Below are 22,987 nucleotides of genomic sequence, written 5' to 3'. Positions count from 1 at the left end.
ATTTCACATGATTTATTCAGGTAGATTCCATTAAAAAATCAAGGCTGAAAAACTACTCAAAAATATGATGTGTAATATTGTTACCTTAATTTTTTTAAGTAAATAGCTTGTTCCATTTTTTACAGTGATATATATACACACACACACGACCGTTTTAATAAGAGTATAGGCCCTATACTGTATATAGGCCTACTGTGTCAGTATCAGTGTACTGAATGTGAAACAGATCTTCTTTATGCACCAAGAGCTTGTAACACTCCAAAGAGAAAGGAAAAAATGAAATTGCATCATATGACCCCTTTAATGGAACAACAGTCTATTCCTGCTGTCACTCACTTCTCTTGATTGAATAGCTTTTTGTAACTTCAACAAGGTTTGGTCTTTAATTTATACAGTGAAATATGCAGTTACTACATTTGTTTACTTTTACATTTCTATGCCTGAAAATTGTTTATTTGATTTGTATCTTTGCTCTATTGTATTAATTTGTGCAGCTGCATTAGTTTGATTATTTGTTATTATTTTCTTTATTTTTATTTGACCATAGTCCTTTTTTCCCTGAATAGCACATACCGAACCGTGACCCTAAAACCGTGATGTGCTCAAAAACAACATCTGGTCAGTCGTTACATCAATATTTTACGTCAATATTTCTAGTAGTACACTCTGAATTTCACTGATTTTGAGCAGTATTGACTGTGCCTAACACTAGCCTACATGAAGACACTTCCATGTTTTGTTCACATAAATAACAGGCACTCGTATATCAACCTCAAATCCACTGTGTGCTTTAAAAACAAATGACAAGTTGCTGTAAGGATACAAAGTTGATTGATCAAGGAAGTAAGAGGTTACGTAGTTTGTTATAGAGAAAAATTTGAAAGTATCTTCAAGTAGGCTAATGTAAAACATCGACCTTAATTTAGTCAAATCGAAAGTTCCATTAAAAAAAAAACATTAGAAATTCCCGCGGGATCACATGTCTCAAAAAACGCTTTTCTTCGATTTTCTAACGGGTTTTAGTAGGCTACTACAAACTGCACAGCTCTATTGAAGAGTTAATGTAAATGTGAAAGAGACCGAATACCATCCGAAAGGCGTCAGACAGACAGGAGATAACCACCCGCCGGTTCCACCCTTTTCTAAATCAACGATACAGTTGTGGGAAGTGCAGAGTCCTGATTTACCCCACCCGCCGGTTCCACCCTTTTCTAAATCAACGATACAGTTGTGGGAAGTGCAGACGCACCAATCTCTCACAGAGTGTGTCGAATTCTGGTTAACTTGCTTTAAAGTAACCGTCCAAATCGTTTGAGTAACGTTTAATTCACTGCCGGGGTCTGGAAGGGTAGGCTACATGCTGTATTTTCCCCTCTTGCCCCAGTGCCATGGATACTGTAGCGGTACAGGTGGAGCCACTGACACGCTGCTTCACAGTCACGTGATCCGTTTTAGAAGAAGCAGCGGCTGCAGAAATTGGTTACAATTTCATCGCCAGGCTACGGTCCAGTGGAAAAAGGGTGTTAATATCGTTTGCGCCTTTTCATTTCAACGATATAAACGCGAGGGTGACGGACCGCGTGTGTTATCATCTGTTAGAGCGAAGAGTGCAGGCAACATCGGAGGAAAACATCGAAGCATCTGCAACAGCGCAGGGAAGCTGGATCAATTACAATCTGTGGGCTTGACTCCATTCAATCGCAACACAGTTTGTAAAGGCACCTTCGCTGGGTGGACGTAATTCATGACATGGCTGATTATCTAAATCCTTCAAGTGAGGCGGATTTACCCCACCCGCCGGTTCCACCCTTTTCTAAATCAACGATACAGTTGTGGGAAGTGCAGACGCACCAATCTCTCACAGAGTGTGTCGAATTCTGGTTAACTTGCTTTAAAGTAACCGTCCAAATCGTTTGAGTAACGTTTAATTCACTGCCGGGGTCTGGAAGGGTAGGCTACATGCTGTATTTTCCCCTCTTGCCCCAGTGCCATGGATACTGTAGCGGTACAGGTGGAGCCACTGACACGCTGCTTCACAGTCACGTGATCCGTTTTAGAAGAAGCAGCGGCTGCAGAAATTGGTTACAATTTCATCGCCAGGCTACGGTCCAGTGGAAAAAGGGTGTTAATATCGTTTGCGCCTTTTCATTTCAACGATATAAACGCGAGGGTGACGGACCGCGTGTGTTATCATCTGTTAGAGCGAAGAGTGCAGGCAACATCGGAGGAAAACATCGAAGCATCTGCAACAGCATCGCGCGCAGGGAAGCAGGATCTTACAATCTGTGGGCTTGACTCCATTCAATCGCACCACAGTTTGTAAAGGGACCTTTGCTGGCTGGACTTATTTCATGGCATGGCTGATTATCTAAATCCTTCGAGTGAGGCGTGAAAATGATCCTTATTAGATTTGACCGGTCGCTTTTTGGTGGATTGTGTACCGTGGAGCGATAAACTTTAACTGGCGTTCGGTTCATAACAGAGATGTGTTTAGATGTGCTCTGAATGGCTGGAATACTTTAAGGAACTCCCTGTGTGTGTGTGTGTGTGTGTGGTGGCTGAACAAGCTCTTGTGGATGCCAGACCTGTACAGATGAGAAGAACTCGTGGCTGGGACTACATCGCGCGTTGTGATGCTTCTTCTTTACTCTCTGTCTGATGTGAATTTGGATTTTTATAGTCAAATCTGCGCGTTTCTAGAATGGATCGCTTCGAAGACGATCTCCCGACCCGGTATGGAGGCGGTGGCTCTCCAGCTGGTCCAGGCAGAGGGGCCAGCCGGCAGCCAGGCCCCCCGGGCGGACAGAGGATGTATAAGCAAACAATGGCCCAAAGAGCCCGGACAATGGCCATATACAACCCGATACCGGTCAAACAGAACTATCTCTCAGTCAACCGATCCCTTTTCATCTTCAGCGAAGATAATATTATTCGGAAATATGCAAAGAAAATAACAGAGTGGCCATATCCTTTACATAAATCACAGGCACTTGTAAGAGGGCAAAATAGTACTGCAAACAGACCAATAATTCTGGTTCACCCATCAGTCGTAGTAAAACAATTGTTAAGGTCGCGAAAGTTTTGGCGGAAATAGAGGCATCGTTTTATTCAACACATAAGCAGTTATGCTAATATCGTGTCGGTTACAATCACTCTTATTGGATTTAAATGACATGCAGCATGCAGGGTGTTGTCTCGCTAATGGAGCAAACATTATTACAAAAGGGATCAGTCGCTTTCCTTTCACGAAATGCCTCTGGAAAAGGGCTCAGGTTATCTTTAAGTATATTTGTGACTGGCATGTAATTCGTAATTGTTTGCATGCGATATATAGGCTAATGCAAGTCTCGCGACGTAAAATGTCATTTAGAGTTTTTATTGTTTTCGTCCCTTTCACATCCAGTCATTGCGGTATTGATTCTTTTCAGTCAGGAAACGAGCCTCTCTGTCGCTCATGGCAACCAAAACAGCTCTTGCATTAGGCTGCCTAAATTGCTGTGCAGTCTCCGGAGACTTGCCCCTGGGAATACCAGTCATAAAGTAACTGAGATATACCTGCGTTATAATACGTTAGAATATAGCTTTCGCAGCTTATATTGTATAATGCAGTCAAAAAGCAATAAAGTTGATAGTCTAACCAATTTAAACGGAACAGGTTAGTGCTTTAAAGTTATGGGGTCCTCAAATCTGAATTGTTCCGAATGTTAATGATTTCGCGAAACTTGAGTATTTCCCTTTCACGTGAAAAAGCTTGAGGGGCTGTTTTAGTCGCTCTCCAAGGTGCTGAAACACATACGCATTTAAAACTCGTCCAGGGAAATGCGGAAGTGATGGAGGCCAATTGAGCGTCTAAATGTAAAATGCCCAGTTTTACCACAAGTGAATAAAAATTAGAATTAACATTTCGATTCTGGTTTCTTAACATTTAATGAACAAACAAGACATTTGACGTCTTGTTTATCTGACAAAAATGTGTTTTTGCAGCAAAAAAATTGCATTTTTTAAAAATGAGAAGGCCAACACTGATTGACCAATACAAAAATAAAATAAATTAACCAAATGCTAAAATTGTTATCAAGTTCTGTTTTTAGTCATAGTCACAAACAATCAAGCAATGAGTTGTTTCATCAAACAAGCTATAGCTAATCACTGATAGTTGAGATACGGTACAAAACATGTCTAACAGCTTCACCTGCCAGCCTTACCTGTGAAATCAATTAGATGGAGCTGAAAATCCGTTTGAACCATAATGGTGGGTAAAACACATTTTGTGAGAAATGGAAATTGTACCCAAACATCCAGTTCAATACCTCCGAACATGCTGAAGCTGAATGAAATAACCCAAAATACTTCCTTGATACATAAACCATTTTTTGTTTTTATTTGTTTTGCCTGTTTTGTCCCAGTTCTCAAGAACTGGTTTAATTTTAAGCACTAAGGGAGTATAATTAATCAAATTCCCCATTTATTGAGGTTGTCCTTATGTTCAGACTACAATGAGTCTACAAGCCTGACGCAAATGTGTTTAGAGAAGTGCCACGGGAAATAATTATCCTCCTCCCCACTAACCAGCAGCTCTGTGAGGAATGACGCAGTTCACACAGCTCTTGACTGAGCCAAAAGGTGCATGAGATGAAGTGAGAGAGTTTTTAATCAATAATTCTCATGAAAAAACTTACAGTGGAGTTATAATACGGTGCATTTTAAATATTTGTCCAATAAAATCTAGGTGGCTCATTAACGAGAATTACTGATAAAAACGGTCTCTCTTCATCTCAGGTACCATATGACTCAGGCAAGAGCTTTGTGAACTGCGTCATAGACACCTTCAAGTGTATATTAGCTCTAAATGCCAGTCATTTATTCTTTATACTGTTCTTCATTGATTTCTAGTTGACAAACTTGCTTGATGATCATGTTATTGCTGTGAATTAATTCCAAATATTTATATCCTTAACGCCATCACTCCATTTGAGTACATGATTCTCGCCACCATTATAGCAAACTGCATTGTACTGGGCCTAGAGCAGCATTTACCAGCTTTAGACAAGACACCCATGTCAAAACGACTGGTAAGTTGGACTTTCCCACCCTAAACAGCAATTTAAAACATAAACATAAAACTGTCATTTGAGTATCCTTATTCTTTATGTTCTAGTCTCTTTTGGAGCATTACCATAAAAAAAAAATTCTATTCAAATGCAGAAAGCTTTTACTTTCTAAACTTTTCATTGTTTTCACCAAAGTCTTTTTAAATAGCAGTTATTACTGTAGGTCAACAGTTTGTGCAGCCCACATTTGCATTATTCATTTAGCAGACACTTCGATCCTTTGTGAGCTGCTGTCGGTCATTCAGCAGTGGATCTCTTAACAGCCCTCCTAAACTGATCCACAGATCTTTGATGATGCTTGACATTTGATTGACATTTCAGCGTCTATAATAAAAGAGGATAATAAACTTAAAATGGACTGTCCTCTAGGACTTTTAGCATTCTGTGTTATTCTGTATCACATAAGAGATTTTTTTAAACAAAAATGAGCGCTTACATATGCTATATTATTTTAAAAATCTATTGCTTACTCTTTGATTTCGTTTTTGTCTCAGCATCTTACTTCCATAGTAAGGTTGAATATGTGATTCACTTATGTACTGGTATTAGAGGTATTTGCTTTAAATATAAAATAGCTGATTTTATAGCAAAAGGCTCCCTATTTTCCACCTTTAATGTTTCTTCATTTGCATGTGTTGTGAGGATTTGCAGCGCGTTTCTTCATTTGCATGTGTTGTGAGGATTTGCAGCGCGTTTCTTCATTTGCATGTGTTGTGAGGATTTGCAGCGCGTTTCTTCATTTGCATGTGTTGTGAGGATTTGCAGCGTGTGTGTTGTCAAACTGATGAAGATGTTTTCTTAATTTGCTGGTGTTTTTTCAATTTGCATGTGTTTTCTTAAGTTGCAGCGCGTTGAGCTCTCTCGGCCACCGTAGTTTTTGCAGCAAAAAAATTGCATTTTTTAAAAATGAGAAGGCCAACACTGATTGACCAATACAAAAATAAAATAAATTAACCAAATGCTAAAATTGTTATCAAGTTCTGTTTTTAGTCATAGTCACAAACAATCAAGCAATGAGTTGTTTCATCAAACAAACTATAGCTAATCACTGATAGTTGAGATACGGTACAAAACATGTCTAACAGCTTCACCTGCCAGCCTTACCTGTGAAATCAATTAGATGGAGCTGAAAATCCGTTTGAACCATAATGGTGGGTAAAACACATTTTGTGAGAAATGGAAATTGTACCCAAACATCCAGTTCAATACCTCCGAACATGCTGAAGCTGAATGAAATAACCCAAAATACTTCCTTGATACATAAACCATTTTTTGTTTTTATTTGTTTTGCCTGTTTTGTCCCAGTTCTCAAGAACTGGTTTAATTTTAAGCACTAAGGGAGTATAATTAATCAAATTCCCCATTTATTGAGGTTGTCCTTATGTTCAGACTACAATGAGTCTACAAGCCTGACGCAAATGTGTTTAGAGGAGTGCCACGGGAAATAATTATCCTCCTCCCCACTAACCAGCAGCTCTGTGAGGAATGACGCAGTTCACACAGCTCTTGACTGAGCCAAAAGGTGCATGAGATGAAGTGAGAGAGTTTTTAATCAATAATTCTCATGAAAAAACTTACAGTGGAGTTATAATACGGTGCATTTTAAATATTTGTCCAATAAAATCTAGGTGGCTCATTAACGAGAATTACTGATAAAAACGGTCTCTCTTCATCTCAGGTACCATATGACTCAGGCAAGAGCTTTGTGAACTGCGTCATAGACACCTTCAAGTGTATATTAGCTCTAAATGCCAGTCATTTATTCTTTATACTGTTCTTCATTGATTTCTAGTTGACAAACTTGCTTGATGATCATGTTATTGCTGTGAATTAATTCCAAATATTTATATCCTTAACGCCATCACTCCATTTGAGTACATGATTCTCGCCACCATTATAGCAAACTGCATTGTACTGGGCCTAGAGCAGCATTTACCAGCTTTAGACAAGACACCCATGTCAAAACGACTGGTAAGTTGGACTTTCCCACCCTAAACAGCAATTTAAAACATAAACATAAAACTGTCATTTGAGTATCCTTATTCTTTATGTTCTAGTCTCTTTTGGAGCATTACCATAAAAAAAAAATTCTATTCAAATGCAGAAAGCTTTTACTTTCTAAACTTTTCATTGTTTTCACCAAAGTCTTTTTAAATAGCAGTTATTACTGTAGGTCAACAGTTTGTGCAGCCCACATTTGCATTATTCATTTAGCAGACACTTCGATCCTTTGTGAGCTGCTGTCGGTCATTCAGCAGTGGATCTCTTAACAGCCCTCCTAAACTGATCCACAGATCTTTGATGATGCTTGACATTTGATTGACATTTCAGCGTCTATAATAAAAGAGGATAATAAACTTAAAATGGACTGTCCTCTAGGACTTTTAGCATTCTGTGTTATTCTGTATCACATAAGAGATTTTTTTAAACAAAAATGAGCGCTTACATATGCTATATTATTTTAAAAATCTATTGCTTACTCTTTGATTTCGTTTTTGTCTCAGCATCTTACTTCCATAGTAAGGTTGAATATGTGATTCACTTATGTACTGGTATTAGAGGTATTTGCTTTAAATATAAAATAGCTGATTTTATAGCAAAAGGCTCCCTATTTTCCACCTTTAATTTGCTTTATTTTACTGTATTGCATTGCTGTAGTGTTCTATGGAAGAACAACAGTTTAATGAAAGTTGTAAAATATTCAGTGCGGTTGCCACTGAGAGATTTCTGATTCTCTTTACATTTAGTTTTCATTGTAAACTTGCGTCTTGTGTCTTATTTTGTATGAATATCTACTCATATCTTTCCTCACTCATAACAGGATGACACTGAACCCTACTTCATCGGAATATTTTGCTTCGAGGCCGGGATCAAGATCATCGCTCTAGGCTTTGCTTTTCATAAAGGCTCCTACCTCCACAATGGGTGGAATGTAATGGATTTTGTTGTTGTGTTGACGGGGTAAGTTCAAATATTCTTCAGATTGTCACTCACTGAATAGTTACTGTAAGTTTTTAATGTCAATTTTAAACTTTAAACTAAAGGAAAGTGCTATATATAAAACATATGGGCATGGTCTGTCACAAGAAAAAAAAAAGCCAATTGTTTTGTCATTTTAATGCTATGGTTGACGAAAACCTCAAGTGGAACTGAGTTGAGAAGCAGATTGGTCTGCTTGACCCTGGCACAGACAGTGTAGAGCGGAGGTCCTGTACATAGATACATGATGTTTGTGAATCTTGCCTGCAGTCAGGCCAGGGGTCTGGATGTGGGGGATATGGCTTGTGCCCCAGTGTAAAACTATAAACCAGAGGAAAGCATTAGATATAAAACATTTGGCCATGGTCTGTCACAAAAGGAAATGGCCAATTGTTTTGTCATTTTCGTGCTATTGTTGACAAAAATCTCAGTGGAGTTGAAAAGCAATTTGGTCTGCTTGACCCTGGCACAGGCAGTGTAGCGGAGGTCCTGTACATAGATAAATGATGTTTGTGAATCTTGCCTGCAGTCAGACCAGGGGTCTGGAAGCAGGGGATATGGCTTGCGCTCCAGTAGTACAACTGCCTGGTGCTTTGGAGGTGTAATGGGGTGGAGAGGAAGCTACTTCATCTCCAGCAAGGCATACAGAGGGGACATACTGATCCTTATTTAAAGCATTATAATCTGGTGTAGATGATTTTTGCTGTCAGCATTGTTTGCCCACAAATATCACTGTATTACCTTTGGTTGTTTTTGAAGTGTTTCTGAAAAGGAGGCGAACATTCAATCCCAGGATGCAGCTTGTTTGTTTAGATGTTCCTGTTACTGTGGAACTTATGGTGGTTATTGCATTGCAATTGTTTTAGTTGCATTTCCAATATTTGTGAGTGAAAAAAGTCATATTATCACAAGGGATTTTCTCATACGGTGTAGTGCAGTGCTATTTTCACTAAGTATCGATTAAATTATTGTTTAGTACACTGAAAAATGTTGGTGTAGAAACTGTTTTCCATCAGTAATTGCTAGTAAATTTCACAATCAGTTACAAAGAAATGGCAAATAACATGTGAATTAAACAACATTTTTAAGTAGAAAAATTCTTCTTCTTTTATTTATTTTGTTTTATTTACAACATTTTTATTTACAAATAATTTTCTTACAGTGTAGCAGGGTTATTATAGTTTACTGAAACGAAAACTATAAACATTTTAATTACTTGAAATTAAATAAATGTTGACTGAAATAAAATAAAATATAAAAAAACATTTTTGTTTCAGGTAGTTTACCAAGGAAACATTTCTCATTTTCATTCAGTTTAACTTGATGTTAAAATTATTCAATTAAAACTGAAATTAAAATTAATAATTAAAACATATATAGACATAAAAAAATAAATGACAAAAAACACAACTAAATAATTAAAAGGTTAACCAAAATTAAAATGAATATGGAAAGTATAAAATAATCTAATTAAAAATACACTCTTAAAAAATCTGTAAAAAAAAAATAGGGCACAATGTACTGTATTCTTATGAAGGAATTTTCTGCATTAATATTTTACAGGTGTTTTACCTGTATTTTGAATTTTTTACTGCATTGGGTTGTGCTTTAGGGTTAACGGAAATGCCTCTAAAATTAATGGATAATCCTGGCAGAAAATTATCAATACATTCTGCTTTTTTTTTGACAGTGTATTAATAAATAAACGCTGTAATATTATTTCAATAGAGGATCACCAGCAGACTTGTATGATATTGAAGGAAGAGTTTTTGTCATTTAAAATGGACAACAAGTGTGACAACATGACTGGCTCCACTGGTTGAGGGGCCCCAGGGTTATGCGCTCATCCCGAGGGACTGTGCCGTGACGGGCATGGTGTTACAGTGGAGCTGGTCCCTGTATGGTTACTGGCACCACTAGGGAGTGTCCTTAGAAAAGGGTCCTGAGGAGGGCTTTGGATTATGTTGAGGAAATGTGTTGTGTCATCACAGCAAGACTGTGATGAGCTTTTGTTAGTAGACGTTATGTGGTGTGAGGCTTGATAGCTGAGAATTTTTATCGATACTAATTTAGCCTGAGATATATGATGCATCCAAGAGATCCAATAATGCATTACAAGAAAGCAGACACTCATTTTATATTCTTCTAAGTCTGTTTCCCATAACACACATTGTTTCCTTTTGCTTATTCTTATTCGTAATAAACCTAGAAGAAAAAGTTTAATTAAATAAATAAATAATAAATACAAACAATATATATATTTAAAATATATATATATATATATATAAATATAGAATATAATACATAATGTAATCATATATTTTAGTTTTTTAAATGTAAATATCTTGAAATGAGAATTTCTTCAAATTTGAGTCATTTAATACACACGTTTAAAAGTCTGAAAGAACATGATTTAAAAAGGAGTCTCAAACTCAGTTGATAAATGCCAGTTGAACATTAACAAAAAATGCAAATGTTTTTACAAAATGATTTTTTTTTATTCATCATACAGTTATTGGCTCTATATTGTTGGCAGTTTGACGGATGTTTACCCAATTTTTTGGGACGGATGTGAGCATAGGTTTGTTGTTGTTGTCAACTAGGCCTTTTTTAAGCCATATTTAAAAAATTATAGTATGTTAATATACTTCGCTGCTGCAAGTGTAAGAATCATTAAAGAACAGTATAAGACAACATTAAAGGCCAAACCAAAATGCAAAAAGTGAAACAACTGATTTTCATGCTTGATTTAAGGATGGACTATGAATGCTTGAGGGTCCATATGAAACTAGCGGTAGTTTAAGACCCTTGATTTAGAATCTCCTGCTTTTCATGAAATATACGTGCTTATATTATATTTCACTCCTCCATCTGTTGAGGGCTGTGTAGGTGGTATAGAATATCCCACTGCTTCTAGCACAACATCAAGAAACAAACTGAAATTTTAAACACCATCTGTCCAGAGCTTTTTCTTTTGCTTTGTCCTGTTTGTTCGCTGCAGTCTGGGGAGTCATTGAGTCATGTTCCCTCAAAAAATTTTAATATTCCTATTACAGGTCTTCTGTCTTTCTTCTTTTATCTAGTTCCAGCTCCACTTGTGTCCAACTGTATGTGGCAAAGACATTGTATATATACATTGATCCCATTCACTGCATTAACAGCCTATTCCACCTTACTGTTGAAGAAATAGATTTTGCAGTAGATGCACCTCTTAAAGCAATATCCTGATTTCCCCTCTCTCGATTCTCTGGGAGTAGATTGGGTTTCTGTGGTTGCCACAGAGGACCTTTACCTGTCAATACTAGTGTGTTCCTGTGGGTGACTAAAGTCATTTGCTTGTAGGGAGACAGTATTTTAGACATTCAGGGTGTCGCAATCCTCCCTTAGTGCGGACCTAATCGTGCCAATGTCATTAATTGATGAAGACAGTTTGAAATGCTTGTCAGGGTTTAAAAACTAGGTGATGAGCACATTTGTAATTGATCTCTGAGTAGATTTTCTCTGCTGAATGTACTGTATCATGTTGTGATCTCTTTGATGGCAATGGCATAGCGTGTGTTCTGTCTTCTGCGTCTTTTAGCACATAGACCAGACGTGTGGGATCGAACAATCATGAATTTTGCATGGAAGTGGAACATAATGAATCAACTCTCCCACTGTTGCTACTTTTCCTTCATCTCTGATGATGTTCAAACTAAGGATTATGATTGTCATGATACCGATTTTTAGTAGTTTATTCCGATGCCAGTGTTTGATTCTCATAACAATGTGGATTTTTGATTTACCACAGCACACTACTAGAAATCATTCTTATTTAAATAGTTGTAATTAATGGTAATACATATTTAATATAGTAAATCAAGTATTAATATGTATTAATAAAAATAAACATTAATTAAAATTAGAATTGATTAGAAAAACTAGAATTGATTTTGGCCAATACCAAATAACCATTAATTATTTCTGCTTTAGGACCAATAATGAATATGATCAAATCTACCGAAATTATAATTCTGTTTGGTTTTGCCTGCTTCTAATGTTGTCCTATTCAGGAGTGTGTTTCCCAAAATCAACGATGCTGTTGGGAATCACAATCCAGACCGATATGGTAATAAAAAAGTGCTAATATTGGCCAATTTACCATGAATCCCTAGTTCAAGACTACAGGTACTACACACATTCAGGCCTGGCTCTTTAAAGGGATAGTTCACCCAAAAATGAAAATTCTGTCATCATTTACTCACCCTCATGTTGTTCCGAAGCTGCATGACATTCTCTCTTCTATGGAACAAAAAAGAAGATATTTTGAAGAATGTTGAAGAACTTTGGAGCCCATTGACATACACTGTATAGACGAAACAACAACTACACTGAGACATATTTTTCGCAAAAGAAAGTAATTCATACAGTTTTGGAACAAAATCAGGATAAATAAATTACAGAATTTTCATTTTTGGGTAAACTCTCCCTTTAGGTGCTTCCAAGTAGAGACGGCAGCTTCAGTTTATTCAGTGCATTCAGTCCTTTGTGAAATTAAATATCAATAATCAATCACGTCTTTACCCCAGTGATTCAGCAGCTGAAATGCAGTGTTTTGTTTGGAGGGGTTTGCCTGTGTAAAACCTTTGAGGTTTTGCCTGAGAATGGTTTTAGAGGCTTATAGACGTGCTGTCGCTGCCTCCTGTTGAGGCACATCACTGAGACACAGCGAGGGGCTTCAGTCTGACAAGTGTCAGTGTGTTATGAGTGAGAGCAGGGTGTTAGGGTTAGAGGGAGGGGTTTAGATTAAATACCAACCAATTAGCAGAGCTCTTCCTCACTCGCTCTCTCTCGCTCTCTCTGTGTCATCTTCACTGCTACTAGCATCTCAAGCAGGTGTCCCTTTGTTATTTTCACAGCTAACTTATCAATCGCATAGAGCATGGGGAGTCTTTTCTCTTGTGGGAATAGCCAAGCATGGGTTGTATGTACTCTAACGAAACCTGCCACTGAGACACTTTCCTAAAATAAATGATAATGAAAAATATGTTTTTTCTGTTTATCAGGATTTATGCAGGTCTATTGGATATTTTAAGAACATCTGAACCAGAATAAATCACTTTTTTTGGTGCAACTGTTGTTGTGTTTTGGATTTTTTAATTTGAAGAACGACCTATGTTTTACGTTTTTAATAATTAGCTCAGCCTATAAATGTTCCTATTAATGTGAGGTTTGAACCCAGAAGATACTGTATATGAAATACTCCTGTAAATAAGGGCCATTGTATCAGGAATTAGTGTTAAGATGTCTGTTTTATAAAGCCCAAAGTATACTTCAGTTTTTTACGCGTGCGCTAGCATATGCGTATAGTCGAACGCACAGCCTTTCAAAGTATACTTTAATAGCTTGCATTAATGCAGGCGGACGACACATTAGAGCAGGCGCTGTAGAAAGCTTCATCTTTGTCTGGCGTCTGCTCTATTTTTTTCCAGAAGTTATGACCGATACAATGTCTTTGTACTCTTTAAAGTTGCGGCTCTCTCATAACCCTCTCACACAAGCGCTTGTCAATGCGGCCATCTGTCATTGTTGCAGTCTCCGTCATTTTGTTGTTGTTTTTGTGTCTCCGTCTCTTTAGTTTTATTTTCTACTCTGAAACAACGGCCAATGTGGTCACCTTGTGGAACAACTGATTTGTGCAAAACCAAGTCAATGCGCATGTGCAACCTGCACGTACAAAGAAGGCGTAGTTACAAAAATTGGATGGTGCACGTACAGTACGCACATACTATTCTGGTGACGAAATTTGCATCACTCGCACTGTACGTGGACCCGCTCTCTTGGCCTTAAGAGAGCTTTGTTGTATGTTCAGTCTCATTTTTTTTTTTTTGCTTTTGCCTACTTTTATTGAGAAACAGTATAGAGTGACAGGAAATTATAGGGGGTTATATTGGGTTAATAAAGGCCTTCTGTAGCGAAGCGATGTGTTTGTGTAAGAAAAATATCCATATTTAAAACTTTATAAACCATAATCTCTAGCTTCCGCTAACTGTCGTTCGCACGATCATGAGAGAGTGACGTTCCAGCGTGTGTCGTAGGCGTAGTGTAAGCTCTGGGGCCCTGTCCCAAATGGCGCCCTAAACCCTCGCGGTCTTCCTCTGAGTCCACACTTTTGTGACGTAATGCCGCTTTGACTGCCGGGTAGAAGTCTGCTGCGGAGCTCGCCCCAGTGCGGGCTGGGAGAAGTGCGCATCGAGGGCGCATAGCGGCCACAAAGGGGGTGCTTCTGAAAGCCTAAATGACGAATGGGACACCCTATGGTCTCGTGGACTTAACACACACACGCACGTGGCGGCCATTGAAAGTCTGCAAGACCGCAAGTGCACATGAAGTGTGCCATTTGGGACAGGGCCGGTGAGAAGTGACAAATGCTGAAGCGCAGTGAAGAGAGTAAAACAAAACACTGATCACGATTAGAAGTACAAAACGAGGATTTGTAAAGGAAAATGTCCAAGGATTTCTATATAAGCCAAAGGGGAATGAAAGGTTTTCCTTTGCTGTAAACAAAACTTGGTTCTCGCGAGACGAGCATGTTCTCAGCGAAGCTTATGCTACGCCTACATCCTACGTGATCCACTAGAACGACACGCGTACGACAGTTAGCAGAAGCTAGAGATTATGGTTTATAAAGTTTTGAATATGGATATTTTGTTACACAAATGCATCGCTTCGCTTCAGAATGCCTTTATTACCTTTATTTAGTGATTTTGTGCATCTATCTTGAGCTATTGTTGCAGGTGGAGGATATTTAGTGTTAATGATGAATCCCCTGTAATTTATTATTTGAGGCAAGGCCTTTAAAATCACATAGATAGCTGTGATAAGACCTTTTTATTCCCAGCAATACGTCAGAATCCACCCATAGTGATGTAAAGAGGTCAGAGTAGGTTAAATAACACTGTGCCCCGAGACATACAGCCAGGGAATAATTCTTTCTGTAGTCTTCTCTGTTTTCAGTTGTCCTCGGTTCACCTCACTGTGTCTGGTTGCTCTTGTGTAACAGTGTGTGTGCATGCATGTAAAATGAACCTCCAGACTCAATATTCTACTGCTGCACTTAATCTGATAGCGGTCTGAAATCTGGTGGTTTGGGGAGCAGTTGGAGAAATCAGCTGTCATTTAATCCTAAACAATGAGAAGCAACTCAGTTTCTGTCTCATAAAGAAACGCAAACAATATCTCAGAGCCTGTCCATTTGGGTCGGGCTTTTCACTCTCTTTGAACAGGTTATAATTTGAAGTATATTTCATCACATTCTCTCCCGAGTCACATGCATGGCTCTCTAATAGAGGGACTGCCTGTTTACACACAGGGATGAAGTAACAGGACTACTGTTTGCATTGGCTAGAGTCATTAGAGTCATATATGACCTTTGTGATTCAGCTCTTCTCTATAGCGAAACAAACAAATACACTGATATAAAAATCAGTAAAGAGCTATGAATCATAGCCTCTTCAATTTTAGGTTGGATGGACCTGGCTGTGAAAAAAGTCATTTTTAGAAAAAGCAGGATCAGCAATTGACTGTCTTTTTCCTTTTTTATTGGTCATTAGAATTAGTCTTACAAGCCGATATAGCCATCATGAAAATGGCCTTTATTAGGAGTTACAGTTTATTGCCTGCTCAGTATCTAATAAAACATTTTCACTGAAATGAGACTCACATGCAGGGCATCATATTTCAGTGTAACACCGTGTCCTAACCAGACACATTGTGACAAGTTTCCAGCACCAAGCGATTTAGGTTAGAGCTGCAATTGTTTCTGTTCTTAGCTGCGTATTTAAAGGGGTCATATGATGCGATTTCAAGTTTTCCTTTCTCTTTCGAGTGTTACAAGCTGTTCGTGAATAGATAAGATCCCTAAAGTTGCAAAGACTAAAGTCTCAAACCCAAAGAGATATTCTTTATAAAAGTTAAGAATCGTCCACACCCTCCTAAAACGCCTCGTTCAAACACGCCCCCACATGTCTACATCACTGTATGGGAAGATTTGCATAACACCGCCCAAATGTTCACGCAAAGAAAGAAGGCGTAACTTTGATTCTCGCTGTAGTATTGTTGCCGCCGCCATATCATGGAGAAGCGAAACTACTTTGTTTGGCCTTCCAGTATTCGGCCAATCACAACGCACTGGATAGCTGGCCAATCAGAGCACACCTCGCTTTTCAGACCGATGAGCTTTGTAAAAATCGACGCGTTTCAGAAAGGCGGGGCATAGAGGAGAAACAATAATGTACAGTATGTGGAAAATAATGTGTTTTTTTAACCTTAAAACGCATAAACACATTTCATTACACCAAATACAACAAATAATGTTCTTTTTTAGCAACGTCATATGACCCCTTTAATTTATGTGAAAAAATCAGGATATTGCGAAATCTTTTCAGAATAAATCTGCGGTTCCATCCTGTGTGTTCAGGAGAACAAAATCGTCCCTCTGTTTACCTTAAAATTTTGAACAGCAGTGTATGTGGATGGAAACCCAGCTAGTGACTTTCTGATAGTCTCTGATAACCTCAAATGTGTATGAAAGTCACTGTACACTTCCAGTACTCAACATGAACTATAGATGAGGCTTATTCGCTCATCCCTGGAGACCAGTGGGGATGATGAGACAGCTACTGAGGTCAGGCAGTGTTTTGTTATGAAATGCTGTGACATTCGGACAGGTGTGTGAGGAAACCCTGCTGGGTGGAGTCCCTCTGCAGTGACAGCGTGTCACCTTTCACCGCAAACCCACAGCGCCTCTGTTCACTGAACACACCTATGCACACACATCAAGCTGTGTAAATGTTTAAGATGGTGGACGCTGATGGCGTGATCCCTGCAGATGCATTATTCAGCATGCCATGCTCGTCCAGTAGCCAGATGTCAGTGTTATCGCAAATCACCAGGCAAACAAACAAATAAAAATAGCTTGTTGTGTGAACCCTGGTACTTAATTGGGTGGGTGACAAACGCTGCTGTTTGTCCCCTGATCGCATCCCATAATGCCCTCAGGATTTCTCCTTTTCTCTGGGGTCCTCTTGCTTACTTCTCTCTCTTCCTTACATCACTCTCCTCTCTTTTGCCTTCTGGAATACTCCTTCTTTTCCCCTCAGACTCCTCTTTCTTTCATCTTCCCGTTCATTCACATTCCCTCTTATCATCCATTTCTCAGAAGTCTCTGTTTCTTCTTTTTCTTGTATCACTCCACTGGCCTGCGTGCTCATACACGTCAGAGTCCGACAGTGGCTGTTAGCAGGAAGTCGGGTTGACGAGAGGAAGCGATGATGCTTTAATGCTATTAGCTGGCCGTGTTGAGAGAGAGACTCATTAGTCACTGAATATAAGACCTGACAGCGAGTGCAGTCTGCATCGATTACCTTATTTTGTTGCTAGCATGTTTTCCCTAGACATACATTTCTCTGGTTGACAGAAAGTCGAATTTTTTTTAAAGGTTTTTGGGACCTGGTATAATACGTGTCTTGCAAATAGACATATTCAACAGGGGCATAAAGATAAAGTGCAGCTAATATATATATATTTAAATATGCATAGCATAGATTAGAATTAGTATATATAGTATAGAAAATGGGATCACTGCATGTTTCTATCCATCAGGAAATTCTTGTTCTGAATTTGTATTTTAATATCTTAATAGTGTATTTTTATTCTCATGTTGAAAGTCCTTTTCTGTTGTTCTTCTCAGAATAATCTTGTAAGCTTTGGTCCACTGCTGAAGGGACCTGCATTTATTTAAAAAACGACTGATCAAAAACCTCCAAAGAGGACAAATTATGTGGCTTCTCCATAGATCAGTGACCATGAATAAGTGTTAAACGCTCAATCACGTCTCCCTAATGATAAGATGGCCTGAAGTCATGATTATAGCTGTGTTGAGCTGAGTGCTCACACAGAAAAGCTGTTATCCATAACAAGAGACACATGATGCGTTGTGTCTGGCACTCCTTGCATTATCTCCACATAAAGCATTGATCTGTGGTCATTGTCCAAAGAGCTTGAATGCACTCACATTACGCAGAGCTCACAAATGATTACCTATTAGTCGCTTGTTAGATTTTAGTGATTTTTATTTTAAGGCCTTCCATTTTGTACTTTTCAGAATAATCTGACCATGGCCTCTAAGTTGACTCCAAGCTTTGGTCTGTATATTTTTTGTGAAGATAAGGAAATGTTATGGACACTGTTCACAGAGTTTATACAGATTATTTTTGCATTCTAATATTCATATGGCCTACTAAGCTACAAGAGCACTGAGCTCTTTGATTGATTCTTCTATTTGAAGTGCATGGCTACTGAGGTCCGGTGACCTATTTGCTCTCATAAGTTCTTAATATTTTATTTCCTGGTACTCTAGATCAGTGTTTCCCAACCGGGGTGCCGCGGCAAAAAAATCCTTTTTTAATATTTTTAAATTGCAATTCAAAGTTTGAAATCAAGCTATCTCGTGCTACTGCAACAAAATTACCCAGCTGTAAAATCAAAACTTTGTTTAATTACCATTATAACTAGCTATCTCACAATGTTTACATATGAATAAGAGCCCACATTAAAGTCTGTCATATAAATTGGTCTCTTCATCAGAAATTAGCCTTCTGATTGCCACCATTGATGGACACATTTTTTTTAATAATATTAAAAATATCTGTATGGCATTATATTCTGCAGTTCTTCCCTGTTGTACCGAATATCTATACTTTTCAAATGATCATATCGAAGTTAGAAATTCAAATATTGTGACAAAATTAATTTTGTAGGGTGCCACAAGTTTGTTAAAATTTCCAAAGGGTGCCGCGACTAAAAAAAGGTTGGGAAACACTGCTCTAGATGTTGTCTTTCATGGCCGACATTGGTTGGCATGGAGATATGTTTCTATCTATCTATCTATCTATCTATCTATCTATCTATCTATCTGTCTGTCTGTCTGTCTGTCTGTCTGTCTGTCTGTCGTTCTATTGTTTATTGTTCTATCTGCCGTTCTGTCTATAATTCAATCATTCTTAAATATGACATTCTAAAGAAATTTCAGACAAACTTAAATGAATTTGCTTATACTTTCTTATATTCAAATTCAAATTGCAATTTTGGTTCTGTTCTCACTTCAAATTCCAGGATTCAAATACCAGTGCTAGCAATGCCATAGTCATGGGTTTGATTTCCAGAGAATGCGTTAAGTGATAAAATGTTTGCCTTGAATACGTTGCAAGTCACATTGAAAAATCATCTGCAAATTGCATAAATATAAATGTCATCCTAAATACGTGCATTTTTGGAATGCGGCTCATCCAATCAGGTTAGATGACTGGAGATAACTTTATATCATGAATTGTCAAATGGATTGCTTTGAAGGGCTTCAGCTTTGTATGATTTGTATAAGGCTGTCAGGGTCAGGAGTGTCTTGATATAGTGCTGTCTTAAATGAGACTTGTATGCCTGTCTTAGTTCTGAGTATGAGGTATGTACCTTTGACAAGAGAATGGCAGTGAGAGCTCCCTCATGTTCCAAATTTTCTTGCCTTTTGTTTTCTTTTGTCCCCAGCTCCCAAAACTCATATCTTTTTCTCTTTCGTTCCTCTCCCTTTCTCATGCTCTGTCTGTCATAGTGTTCTAATGAGAGCGGTGGAGACCTTTGTCTCTATGGTGATGAGACTGGCTGTCTCCAGTGTGTGTTTCCTTCATGCTCAGAGGTTGGAAAAGCCCTTCACTTTCTGCCCTGATATGTCAATTCAGCTTCTGAAACAACACTTATTTATTCTAGAGTGTGGCCAATTAAGAAGATGGCTTCTAGTGAGGCTTAAAGCAGCTACTAGACATTGTGTTCAATTATAAAGTAATAACTACAGGAAAAAAGGACACTCAGACGCCTTTTGGTATAAAAACCTGTTCCAAACAATGACGCCACTCCCACATGCCTAGAAAGTACATGTTATCCCCAAGATAAGTTTCCATTTGTGATGCTTCATGGTTTACCAGTGTCTGTCATGCATGTTTCATTCATGTCTCAGAGATTGGATGAGGAAAAGGAAAGATCCGGGATGCTGCAGCTGTGTAATTTGTATTCGAATCTGCTCAGCTATGAGCCGTGCTCTACAATTACAGAGTAAGTGTGCCCCATGCCAGCCCAGAATAATAGAGCCCAAATGCATGTTTAATGAACTGTTTGGCCAACTGTTAAAACGCTAAATACACAGCTTGCATTTTTGTGTATATGCCTGAGTTGAGAATGATCATTTAGCTCTGTGCCACTAATACATTTTACGTAGTGAATTTGTCTTATTATATAGTGCATTAATCCTATCTTAACCTTATTGTTTGTTTTCTTTCTAGAAATATAATGTTATAAACTTGCTCATTATTTCATTTAAATATAATTCATTGTCATTTTATTGTTATATTACTATTTAATATTATTAATCAATATATTATAATATTGTAATATTTTATAGTGAATTATTTCCCTTGATTTGAAACGTATGTCGATGTATGATTTTAATTTTAAATTTTGATCATTTCTTCACACAGAGCTATTTTGATGGTTTTCGAAGACCTGTAAATGCAAGCTTGAAATTGTTTATCGTAAGTCTTTTTGTAAATGATTTTTGTAAAAAATTTTGTCAAAAATTTTGTGTGAACTGTCCCTTTAAGAATGCAAACGAATTCCTCTATAGATTCAGTCAGCAGCACATAATGATTCCAGTGATCTCTTCCTTATCTAATCTAATCTGCCTCGCAAGGGAATTGATAGCTCATCTGCACAGCGGGTTCTGGAGGGTCATTACCGAGGGGTTATGGAATCCATTTACAGATGTGCCATATGTTTTTATTATTGTTGTGATATTAAGAGGTCTGTTTGCATCTCCGACCACTGAAAATGAGAGAGTGCCAGAGAGATTTCACATTGTATAACAGAGAGACATTCAGTGGCACGAACAAATGGCGCTCAGATCAGTGACTGTATTCAACAAATGAAAAGTCTTTTTCTGTTATTCCAATCATTTAAATTTCCATCTTCATAAGTGTTTCTATTGTTTTTCTGCGCCTCGTCCCCCTCAAATTACTTCATTATTTGTGTGAGAAAGTAATAATACATCCCAGTTACAGACTGTGCACAACAGCTCAATGGAAAACACAGATATATGTGTTTGTTCTGTACTGCTCTCAAAAATTGTCTCAAAATTGAAAAATGATCTCTCACGTCTATAGCGCATACCTAGATTTCATCTGTTTGTGCTGATTGTGAAGTAGCTCTGAGCAAATGCATTATTTATTCCTCTCTGAAGCCTGATGAATTATAAAGAACGCATGGTGCCAATTGTTTGCCAACTGCATTAGATTAATTGCAAAATATGCCTCTCTAGCATTTTTTCGCCTCACGACGCTCTTTGTTAATCTGCGATAACTGTTAGAACTTGCAATTGTGCCACTCATAAATTCGACAGCATCCAGGAAGTCCTGGTGGATTTCTTTGATCTCAACTTGGAGCTTTCTTCAGGTGTTTTAGACCTTGTTCTGTCAGATCTTCCGCCTCTAATGATAGCGCTTTCTCTGATGTTGTATTGTTTGGCCCAAGCAAACAAAGACAAACTGCATCACGGCTTCTGTTGGCTGGAGTAATAACCTGCCAGTCAAAGATTAATCTGGAATAATGAATGGCATCTCAGCTGTGCTAAAGACAGGTTGACTTTGACGCCTTGTTTTAGCTAATTTGTGTATAAATGCTGACTATTGGAGATGCTGCCTGGAGTGATGTTGGCACATCAGCTAAGACAAAAAGAAAAAGCCAAGCTGCTGGCCTTATTTATCTTCCAGTTGTCCTGTTTGCATAAAGGCTGTTGGAAAAATCTTGCATTCATTGCTTGTTTTATTTTTTTACGGTTGAGTCTTTCTGCGCTGGAGTATAACTGCTGATCTCTTCAGCTCCATTAAGTAGCTAATCTCCCAGCAAGGGTTTGTGTGTTTTTATGCCAGCTTGTTGCTAACTTAAGATGTTTGTAACTTAAAGTTCACATATTTTACACATTTCTGGAGTTTTATTTTAAGTCTTGTTGTCCTTAAGAATATATATTTGCGGTATAAGTACCAAAAACCATCTCAATATATCTTTACAGCTCCTCTCTCAGGAGCTCTGCAAAGAACAGGTCGATTTTGGCCTGTCTAATTAATATTCATGAGCCTCTCTTCTGATTGGCCTGTTGTTTTCTGAGTGACGCACCGCCAGGCCAACCACAGGTAACTTTGGTCATTAATGCGGGTGACTGAGTAGTTCTGACATCACCTTTTTACGGAAGTCACAACGATTCGTGAAAAATCACAGCTACTTTATGCAGGCTGTGTGCATTTGACTGTGGATTGACTGTTTTGAAACTTATATGGTAGTTACTTAGCACCTAGACCTCAGTTATCATGAAAAAAGCCAGGAAATTTCAGTTTTGACATTATGGGACCTTTAAGATATGTTTGTATGTGATAGCTGTGTATTTGATTACTTAAATGGCAAACTTTCAGGATGGTTAAGCAGATTTAAATGCATCTGTCTATTTTTCTGTCAGTCAGTCAGCTAAATGTTCTAACTGTTTATTCAATTTTGGGGACTTTAACTTGCAATTCTTTTTTTTTTAACTTGCTTTCATAATTTTTTACCAATTTTGCTTCTTTTCAAATGCTTTTTTGCATAGATTTTATTGTTTTGTCCTTGTCCCAGATCAATTTCATTTTTAAAATACCCAATAAATACAAGTATACATTTCTAAAACTCTGGTAAAGGAAAATAAACCAATATTTCACCAAAATTTCACCTTTTTTTATTTGAAAGTTTTTACAATCCTTATGACCTCGCTTGTGCTGTCATTTCCAATG

At 37.9% G+C, this 22,987-nt stretch overlaps 1 protein-coding gene across 1 annotated transcript in view; it reads left to right on the top strand.

Annotated features, from left to right (window-relative positions):
* Positions 1–2,701: 2,701 nt before the first annotated feature.
* LOC107757972 (voltage-dependent N-type calcium channel subunit alpha-1B-like) overlaps positions 2,702–22,987 on the top strand; it is a 109,065-nt gene continuing 88,779 nt past the window's right edge. The window contains 3 exon segments of the mRNA XM_016575584.1: positions 2,702–2,964; positions 4,967–5,072; positions 7,933–8,072. Coding sequence (XP_016431070.1) covers positions 2,702–2,964; positions 4,967–5,072; positions 7,933–8,072 — 509 coding nt within the window.

This window comes from Sinocyclocheilus rhinocerous, unplaced genomic scaffold, assembly GCF_001515625.1.
Source record: "Sinocyclocheilus rhinocerous isolate Xijiao unplaced genomic scaffold, SAMN03320098_v1.1 scaffold1948, whole genome shotgun sequence".
Classification (NCBI taxonomy): Eukaryota; Metazoa; Chordata; class Actinopteri; order Cypriniformes; family Cyprinidae; genus Sinocyclocheilus; species Sinocyclocheilus rhinocerous.
Note: the sequence above shows the minus strand (reverse complement) of the source record. Positions and strands in the feature narration are given on the sequence as shown.